The following is a 10,351-nucleotide window of genomic DNA, read 5'->3' as shown; positions in this document are numbered from 1 at the left end:
AGGGGTCTCTGAAGCAGCGGCAGTCTGATGTTGGCTGGGGCTGCAGTCATCCAAAGGCTTGACCAGAGCTGAAGCATCCAGGCCCAGGGCCCCTGAAGTGCCTGGTTGACAACTTCGATTGGCTGCTGTCCAGGGACCTCAGCTCTCCAGGGGGCTGCCTATGTATCCCCACACAAGGCAGTTGGTTTCCCCCAGGAACAAAATGGCGAGTGCAAAGCCCTTTATTATTTTTTTTTATTAAAGTATGATGTGTGTGTTCTCAGTTGCTCAGTCATGTCTGACTCTTTGTGGCCCTGTGGACTGTAGCCCACCAGGCTCCTCTGTCCATGGAATTCTCCAGGCAAGAATACTGGAGTGGGTTGCCATCTCCTGCTCCAAGGTATCTTCCCAACCCAGGGATCGAACCTGCGTCTCTTGCATCTCCTGCATTGGCAGGCAGATTCTTTACCTCTGAGCCACCTGGGAAGCCCTTATTGAAGTATAGTTGATTTACAATGTTGTACCAATCTCTGCTGTAAAGTCAGTCAGTTATACACATACACTGTACTATACACATTCTTCTGTGCTATACATTAGGACCTCGTTGATTATCCATTCTAAATGTTAATAGTCTGCATCTACCAACCCTAGACTCCCAGTCCATCCCTCTCCCTCCCACTCTTCCCCTTGGCAACCATCCATCTGTTCTGTCTGTGATTCCATCTCTGTTTCATAATCTGTGTCATATTTTAGATTCCACATATAAGTGATATCATATAGTGTTTGTCTCTCTGTCTGACTTACTTCACTTAGCATGATAATCACTAGTTGCATCCATGTTGCTGCAAATGGCATTATTTCGCTTTTCTTTATGGCTGAGTTGTATATATATATATGCACCAATCTTCTTTATCCATTCATCTGTTTATGCCCTTTATAACCCCATCTGAGAAGGTTGTGAGGATTGTTGGGGGGAGTCAATCTGAGGCAGGCTCCCTTCCTCAGGCCCCCACTGTGTGCAGGGGACTGGAATTGTGGATGGCTGATACATCGTCCTCATTCCCAGTGAGCACTCAGCCTAGACAGAATGGAATGGAACCACACAAACTTTGTTCCCAGAATCCTTCCCAACTCTCCTCATCAGGTTGCTCCAGCTTTTGAGGAAAGGGGAACTCTGCCCATTGGATTTGGAATTGTGTTGGAGAATTGGGTTTAAGCATTTAGCCAAGTGACTCTGGTTCTAGAAACAATGCTGAAGGCCTGAAACAATTAAAGGCCTGACCCTCCATTGCACACATGGCTACATGTAACTGTGCTTTGACTAAATGTTTCACAGCTCGTGCGCACATCCCTGGCATATGACATTCTCCTTCTAAACACCTGAATTATCCCCAACCTGGCACATAAATGCACCCTCTCATTTCGCACAGCAGGAGACAGCAGAGCACAGTGGTTAAGAACTCCTGCACCCGGGTTCAAATCCCAGCTCCGCTACTTAGTGGCTGTGACTTTTTTAAGTCTCAGTTTCCTCCTTAAGGTAGAGTTGAAAACACATTCATGTCGTGAGGTCCTGAAGACCCAGCATTTCATGCATGAAAGGACTCAGTGCGGTGCCCGGCACATGGTCACCACTCCTTTCCACTGCTCGTCATTCAGGGAGGTAATCGTTCGCTTTTCCCTAATTTCATGAATCGTCTCTCGAGAGGTGAACACAGACCCTTGAGAGCTGAGCACAAGGACCACCTCCTCCTTCTACCCCTCTTGTAGCCCCTCCCCCTACACACTCCTCACACCCACCTCCAGCACCCCACCCACGTCCAGCCATCCTTGCTGGATGACAACATTCCAAACAAAGGAAACCCAGGGAAGACTAAGGTGAAGCCAGCACCTTAGAATGGCACTTCTCTGTCAGTCTTTGCGGGTATCCTCACTGAGGCTGGGCTACTTTAATAAGCAAAAAGGTGCAAGCAAGGGAGTTCTTCAGGGACCCGTCATTTGAGACATCTTTAATTTCTCAGGGGGAAAAAAAAATCTGTCTCGTATAACTTTTGCTGCATTTAAAATCCTCTATCCATTCATCTTCACACCTCACAGAGGGGGACAGGGGAGCTGTCCTCAGATTGCCAGAAGATGAAGACCATCACAGGCCACAGAACAGGCCGAACTTCCATACGGACTGAGAAAGGCAGCAGCCTTTTTCCAGGAACAGAGCCCTTGCAGAAGATCCACCGGCAAGAAAGGTGACCGGCAGCAGCGAAGGGGGAAGACTGCCCCTTAGTGGCGGCCTCCGGAACTGGATGGAACATATTGACATTTAGTTGTGTCTTCCGCGAGCTCTTAACCTTTACACTGCGTCAATAAAAAGCCCCATTAACATTTAAAAGGCAGGTTTCTGGGTGTCCACTTGGAAGAAGAGTTAGAAAACACTCCAAGAAATGGATTACGCATCTCATCTCTCCCATATCTCCAAGAGCCTACTTTCTTCCACAGTGAAAAAGTAATACCTGTGAAATGGCCAAAAGCCCAACAGCCGCTGGACTGGAAATGCAGCAGCTCTTGGGGAGGCCCCCTGGAGCCTGGGAATCCTCAAGCTGACTGTCCTCACTGGTCGTGGCACCCAACAAGACCTGCTTTACTCCTCTTTCCATTCCGGGTCCTTCCAGACCTGGCCTGAACATCGTGCCGGGGAAGCTTCCCTACTCAGGTGGGACCTGATCTCTGCCCTGTGCCCCTTCGGCCACTTGAGCCTCCTCTACCAAGAAGCCTTCGGCTCTTCGCCCTGCCCTGTCCACTGACCAGCTTGTCTTCCACCCAATGGTGGACGGGTCGTGAGCTCTGAGAGCAGGTGCCACGTGTCCATGTCCACGCATGCATTCATTCATTCGTTCCTTCTAAAGTGCCCACTCCACGTGGAACGCTAGGGATACAAGGAACAAAACGGCGGGGAGGGGGTTCGTCCTCATTCAGCTCCTGAAGTTTATACTGTTGTCTGTTCTGCTTGTCTCATAGCCCCGGTGCCTGTCAACACGTGGGGCTCAATAAGCGTTGGATGGCTGGATGTCCCTGCTTCCAATGTAACTTAATTACTTCCCGTAAGAAAGAAATTAATGCTGTTCAAATGCTGAGAATTCCTGTGGATCCCTTATGCAAACTGGCAGCCTTCAAGCTTCACACAGCTTACGTATGCATTTTGTTTCGCCAGAAGTTACAAACTGAATTTGTCGCTAACATTTAAAACTTGGAAGAGTTCACATAAAACTCAGTTTTTCCGGCTTCTCCAGATAAGTGAACGTGTGATCCCGCAGCACAGCAGGGGGCCTCTCGGGCTCCTTCAGACAAGGTAGGGCCCTTCACACCATCACCCCCCACCACCTCTCCTGTTTTCCTACCACTGAGGCCAAAAGCCAGCTGCCACGTGTCATCTCGCCTTCACTCAGGACCCACATGTCCCTCCAGGCGGCTCAATCTTGACCCCAGCATTAGGCCAGGGTCCTCCAAGGATTGCACCCGAGATGAGCTACAACACAAACAAGTGGGCCGTTTTATTGATTTTTTTTTTACCGCATAACACACCCTCCTAGGAGTACACACAGGCTGTGCAGTTTCCAGCAGGGACCTCAGACACATAGGGACGTTAAGGGGAGGGTCAGCCCAACAGGAGCTTGATTTGGGAGTCAAGACCCCCACTGACTGGAATTCTTTTTGCAAATGAAGCTGGAAGACTCAGGATAACATTCACACACCACCAGCACAGCTTAAACACTTCTTTGACAAAAATAAAAATAATAAATTATCTTCGACTCAGAAAATCAATTGTGCTCTGCAGAGAGACAGGTGTGTCCCTTCACGGTGTCACATCGGGGCCGGGGAGGGGAGGCTGACGGGTGGCTGCGCCCGCGGAGCTGATGACAAGAGTCACACGCGTCCTCCACGCTAGGAGCCTGTCCCGAGGGACACTCCTCACGTCCGCCTTGTCTTCTGTTTCTTGGCTTGTCTCTTTGCGTCTTCCGGGCCGCTGTTGTCAGAGGCTGTCTGGCCAAGGGCTCGGACTCCCTGCAGGCGGCTTGTCAGCTGCAGCAGCAAGGGGATGAGCTGGGAAGAAAGAGGGTATGAGAGACGGGGGCTCCAGAAGACATCTGTCCAGCGGGACATTGAAGTCCCCACCCCCGACCTGCCCCAGCACCCCTCCCCCCAGGCCCATCACCACCCGCTCTGTGCTCTCAGGCCAATTGAGCACAGGTCTTTGTACTAGAGAGGTCACCAGACACCTCATGGTTAAAGGTTAGGAGGGATACAAGAGGCTTCTAGCCTTGAAAGGAGGCCTTGAAGTTGGTCTTGATTTAAAGAGACCGGAGTTCTGTCCCTGGGTCAGGAAGATCCCCTGGAGAAGGAAATAGCAACCCACTCCAGTATTCTTGCCTGGAAAACCCCATGGACAGAGGAGCCTGGTGGGCTACAGTCCACAGGGTTGCAAGAGTCGGACTGGCCCTAGCTATGAAACCATTATTGTGAAGTGCGGTCACCTCTGTCCGCAGCCCTGAGGGTCGGGGCCCCTACCTTGTCGTGGTTGTAGCCGGCCAGCAGGACGAGCAGCGTCAGAGGCAGGGCAATGTACGATCCCTGGGCGATGTCCTGCTCCGGCAGCTTCCTCTGCGAACACCCAGAGCACCGTCACCCCGGACCAGCGCCCCGTCCACAGCCCAGGCCTGCCCAGCCTCATCAAGACCCCGAGCACCCACGAGGCCCAGACGCTCAGTGACCAAAGGAAGGAGCTGAAGCGACACAACTAAATCTCAAGTGAATCCTCTGCCGCACGAACTCCCCTCGCTTGCTCTCTGAAGCTTCCAGGAACAAGGGGCTCCTCACCCTGGGACCCTTCACTGTCCACACTGAGGAGGCAGAGAGCCGCGGGCGGCAGGGGACCCCTGCGGTTGAAACGTGTGAGGGTCTCATTTTGCTGAGCCCCGGCCACACACAGGGACTCTCTCCTGTAAGGAGGCATCGAGAACCCACAGCTCCAGACTCGGGGACACAGTGGGCACCAAGTGAGTGCAGAGGTCACACGCAGGGAGGCGGCGAGGCAGTGCTGGGGACCCGGGGCCGTTCACCCCTCCTTCCAGGGGAGGCCAGGCTGTACCCGGGTGGACCCTTCCTCGTTGCTGACTGCACAGCCCCAGCCAACTGTGCCACTCCAGGAAGGGCGACGTGCTGGAGGACGGCAGAGCCACGGAGAGGAGGAGCCCGACACCTAGGGGCTTCCACACGACCCCCGGAAAGTCAATGTAAGATAGAACCTTCCCTCCTGCTGAAGCCCCGAAGTGCTGGGTCTCTGTAATGGCAAACGAACCTATATGCCAACTAGCTCACTCCACCGCGACAATGGAAACAAATGAGTAACTTTCGGCTGATGATGAAACAGGTTAACAGGCCACAGCGCTGATCTCAAGGAACAGCCCGGGGGCCTCTTTCGGGAGATTCGCACAGTCCACACTTCTCATCACACTGTGAAGGGACGGCCTGCCAGCTTCTCTCTCACGTTCCTACAATGGGACAGGGACCTTCCCAGAGGCTGCAACGTGACGATGTCCTCACTCTGACAGGTAACGGAACGTGTGGCCTGTGGTGCTTGTGTTTTCGGCATTTCTCAGTTTTCATTTCTAATATGATAGATATACATAAAACCCACACAAACCAAAGATCCTTGAGATTCGCAACTAATTTAACAGTGTAAAGAGGTCCCAAGATCAAAGCATCTGAGGACACGCAGGAAGGACAAAGACCATAGGGCCTCTGACCCGAGACGACAGCCGGAGCGAGACACTCCCTTAATACACAGAAGAATAGCGGCAGGATCCCTGACTGCCTGCCCCCACATTTTTTGACTTGTCTTCGATCCCAAACCATTTTCCATCAAAGTAAATCCTTAAGAGCAAGCTGGAGTCAGTGGGGAGGCAGAGCAGCTATGAGGCGAAGCTTTGAGGACTGAGGTCCAGGCTCCAGGTCTCCCCGTGTGACCTTGGGCAGTCACGTTAAGACTCGGTTGACTCAACTATAAAATGGCGATAATACGGACAGCACCTACTGTGGGGAATGAGGAGGCGTGTGGAGTGGTTAGCAGTGTGTGAAATGCTGGGTGACACGTGAGGAACGTGTTGTCGGTACTGGCATTCAGCTCGGGATGCAGTGAAGCGCCCTGACGACCCTCGTAAGATATGGTGCTGAACCACCCGGCAGGCGGCTGGGACGTGACGAACCTGGCTCTGCTGAGCGCCCCCAGGTAAGTCGCTCAGCCTTTCTGAGCCACCAGCAGGATGGAAGAGTGGCACCTCCCCACGAAGGACTGGGATGAGGACCCACCAGGCCGTCCCTCCCCGGCACGTGGGTCTGCTCCCACGGCCTCAGAAGCGGGACCACACCCCTGGCAGCAGGTACCCCAGCAGGCAGCACCTCCATCCTGGGCTGCCCACGCGCTCCCTGGAGCCGGGAGGTGCCCTGTCGGATGTCCAGGCGGCAGCCCGAGTGCCCTCCGCGGAGGCACTGCTCCTCCCTGGGGATGCGTGCGCCTCCACACGGAGACAAACAGTTCCCGACGTGCTCGTCTGTCACTTCCGCGGTCTCTGCTGAGGTGAACGAGACAAGCGCTTCCTCCTGGGGCCACAGGAGGAACCCTTTACCCAGGGTAAGATCGTGGAGGCCAAGTCACCGAGCTCGAGCCAGAAACCAGCAGAAGGGCCACGTCCAAGTCCAGGCTCCCCTAGGCACAAGCCTCCCGCCTTCTCTCTACCGCAGGAATGAGGACTCCCACCAACTTCCCACACAGGACGGAGGTCTGAAAAGCACTCAGTGGCACCTTGGAGCCACTTCACCCTCCACGCCCGGAAGCCCCCTTCCCTTCTCCTTACCGTAGGGTTGAAGACCAGCGTGATGTGTTTGTGGTAGCCCGCTGCCGTGAAGGACACCTGCGGCAGGACGAAGTCGTACTGGGACCTGGGCAGCGTGGAGTCCAGAAGTACCACGTAATTCTGTGCGCAAGGAGGGAGGAACTGTTTTTACAAAGGGCAGTTGGGGCAAGGTAAACGAAAACTAACTCCTAACGCATGACTGTGATGGAAAGGACTCCGTGTTTCCTTTAGGAACCCCCAAGTTTACATCTCCACGCCTAGGTCACTAACGTGCATGTGGCGGCCTCGGTGGGCCAGTCCAGCAGGGTCAGCCGCACAATGCTGCCGTCTCCGAACAGGCGCTCGGAGCCTGCGGCTCGTCCTTGTAAGTGTATCCAACCAGGGCAGCTAAGTGGTCCTTAGAGAACCTGACTACAAAACACACAGTTCTGACGAATCGATTCTGATGAGGGAGACACATGGTTAAACTGAGGAAGACTTTTTTCATCCGAAACAAGGCTGACTTCCAAGGGACGATTCTTAATTGGCTCATTAGCTGGTGAGTTCTAAGAACACAGCGTGTCTGCAGAGGTTCTGGTCACAGGCCTGCGTGCTGAGCCCCAGCCAGGGGCCCAGAGCTGTGAGCACATTAGGCGTATGCTCTCAACCACTGACGAGATCGGGACTATTGCCCCGTTTCCCAGATGGGGGTAGAGAGGCCTGAAGAAGGGAAGCGTGACGTGCCCAGGGTCACTCAGCTGGTCAGGTACCGAGCAGGCTGCGAGCCCCGGGGAGCCTGTGTCCACACCGCTGTGCTGCCGGAAGTGGCTCGATTACTAAGGGCGCCTGGAGCAGTGGGGCGGAGGCCCCAGACTGTCACAACCTGCTGTGTTATTTCACGGCCACTTCACACCGAGAAAGGCCAGAGGATCAGGTGGCAGGAAGCCAGGGGAGGAACCACACAGGCTCACCACTCATGCTCTCAGGCCAAGTCCCCAAAAGGAACCAAGTTCTCTGCAGTTTGCTGCCACTGCGGCAGCCACAATAGCTGGCTCTGTGCACTTAGAGCTAATGGCAAACATCCCGTCATCAGTAAGTGATGATGGCCTTGGTTAAATAGATTATGGTATTTTCTCTATCACGGTCTCCTGTGCGGTCATTAAATATCATGCATGAGAAAGTACGGGTGATAAAGTCTTCACTGAAAAGCACAGATTACAAGAAAATGTACAAAACAGTCCCAGCTTTGTATTACTAAAACAAATACATGTGTGTTTTTATATTTATACACACATGCACACACGTCAAAAAAGGTCAAAAGGAAACCTATCGACATGTTAACAGCGGTTGCTTCTGGATGACGGGATTATGTCTGATTTCCATCCCCTTCCCCGATCTCCTGCCATGATGAATGTGTATTATTTTTATAACAGAAAAAGAGCTAATTCTGGAAACAAAAAAATCCCTAGAGAGCCCCACCTCCTCTGATTCAACTGTGTCAGCAAGGTGGCATGAGGGGAAAAGTGGGGAAACTGAGTTCCTTCAGCGGAAAAGGGGAGTCATTCCAGCAAAGACAGCGCAGAGTGGAGCGGGCTCACCTGGCCATCCCTGAGCAGGGGCGGGAAGTGGAAGAAGAGGGACTGGCCCAGGGACACCGTCTGGATCGGGTTGTCGAGGTTGTCGCTTTTGTAAAGCTTCACCTGGAGAGCAGAGACAAAGCAGGGAGTGCTTTTAAAACTCCAACGTGATAAACACCACATTTTCGATACCTTGTGATGGCCTATCTCTTGGAGGAGAGGAACTCTGGAAACACAGGTCTTTGAAAGGGCAACCATCCTCCCCCGACGGGCCGTTCCTAAGGCATCTGAGGCACCAGTGAAGTGACAGTTGTCACAATGTTAAAATTTTAAAATTTAAGATTCTGACAACTTACATTAATGCTCAAAATAGTAAAAACCTGTTAGTGTAGTGGTAACATTCAAGAGAACAGCTTCTAACATATCTGTAACATGCTAGGCGTGGGGCAGGCACTTCACGTACATCGTCACCAACCCTGACTCCCAAACTCCCAAACGGGCATCACTGTTGTCCCCATGGAGACCCAGAGAGCCTGGTCACCTAATGTCATCACCGCCAGCCTGGTTCACTTGGCGTGCCCCCCACCATGTACTGTCACCTCAACCCCACAGCTGTTCCTTAAACTCCAAACACATTCCCATTTTGCACCAGGTTCCTGGCTGCTTCCAGAAGCACTTTAGTGTTGTTCGTGGCCTTTCTTTCTCTCCAGCCCAGGTTAGCTGCCTGTTCCCACCACCGTCTGACTCTGAGCTCACTGCCTGCCACCCACACCTTGCAGAGAATTTAGAAAGTGACCAGGTGCTTTGCCCTAAAACCATCTCTCTGCTTTAGACCCCAGATCACACTGAGGTTTCTACTGTGATGCTTTTAAAGATACACAAGGCTGGCAAAACTGTCATCTGAAACCAGACCGTGTTTTTCTCCAGCAATCAGCAGTCATTCCACCAGATACATGCTGGGACTGAAGATTCTTAGTCTCAACCTCAATCCTCAGCTAAAGCAAGCGCTAGACAGGCCTGGATACCCTGCTCCCTCTTGTCTCGAAGCCAGAAAGAACAGACCACGTTAACCATCAACAGCTGGCCTTACCCATAATGTAGGAAGATACTCAGAGGAAGTGATCACATTTCCACTTAAGTCGAATTGATTTATCTGCCGGAAAACTATGATGTTCACATCATCGATGTCATTATTCCCGACCTGGGAAGAGAGAAAGCAAGCTGGGGCCAAGGAAGCTGGAAGAAGAGGGCCTCTGCTCCGGCAGGTGACGTCCCTGGAGCTCTATTTCCCAGTGACTTCCCTTCGCATTCAGGGAGCAAAGCTTGCTGTTGGAGCAGCCTGAGTCTAAGGTCCCAAATTGAGAGGAGACAGGCGACACCTGGCCATGGCCATGCTGTTTGACAAACACAGTACTTTTTTCCTTAAGTTTTAATAAGTTATCAATATTTTCAAAAAGAAATTTCATACTAAAAGAGCTAGATTTCCCAGCACCTCTTGAAAAAAGACAAGGATGTTCTTGCCTGGCAGGAATTGGCAGGAGTCAAGCCCCAGCTCCCCCATACCCCCTGGGGTGGGCATGTGCCCCCGTTAGTCACCTTTTCATCTGTGGAGCCGTAGTCCACACGACTGCCTGGGATTGTGATCTGAATCCCCAGTGGCAGAAAAATATAAAATAAGATGCAGCCATCACAACCACTTAAAATACCAAATGCCATAAAGACATCAAGAAAACTCACTGTCTAGGCCAAAAATCCTGAATGACCCACCAGCCTCTGGACCCATCGTAATTTTTATCCCTAATGCCACCTAATAAAGCCACCAAAGGCTTCTTGTCTGGCCCCAAATCCTTTGGTCTAGCAAATGAGACTTATTCCATGGGAAAAATCTTCACTGCAAATGATGCCAGGGACACT

General features: G+C 52.3%; 1 protein-coding gene across 1 annotated transcript in view; it reads right to left on the bottom strand.

Annotated features, from left to right (window-relative positions):
- Window positions 1-3,497: 3,497 nt before the first annotated feature.
- The window catches only part of LOC122433058 (nodal modulator 1), a 55,942-nt gene continuing 49,088 nt past the window's right edge, over window positions 3,498-10,351 (bottom strand). The window contains exons 27-31 of the mRNA XM_043455509.1: window positions 9,528-9,638; window positions 8,459-8,560; window positions 6,882-7,001; window positions 4,537-4,629; window positions 3,498-4,071 (exon numbers count right to left, since the gene is read on the bottom strand). Of these exons, the coding sequence (XP_043311444.1) occupies window positions 3,940-4,071; window positions 4,537-4,629; window positions 6,882-7,001; window positions 8,459-8,560; window positions 9,528-9,638 (558 nt within the window). The 3' untranslated portion in view covers window positions 3,498-3,939. The remainder of the gene's footprint in view (window positions 4,072-4,536; window positions 4,630-6,881; window positions 7,002-8,458; window positions 8,561-9,527; window positions 9,639-10,351) is intronic.

This window comes from Cervus canadensis, chromosome 32 (assembly GCF_019320065.1).
Source record: "Cervus canadensis isolate Bull #8, Minnesota chromosome 32, ASM1932006v1, whole genome shotgun sequence".
NCBI classification, from domain to species: domain Eukaryota; kingdom Metazoa; phylum Chordata; class Mammalia; order Artiodactyla; family Cervidae; genus Cervus; species Cervus canadensis.
The sequence above is the reverse complement of the archived record's forward strand: the minus strand, read 5'-3'. Positions and strand labels throughout refer to the sequence as shown.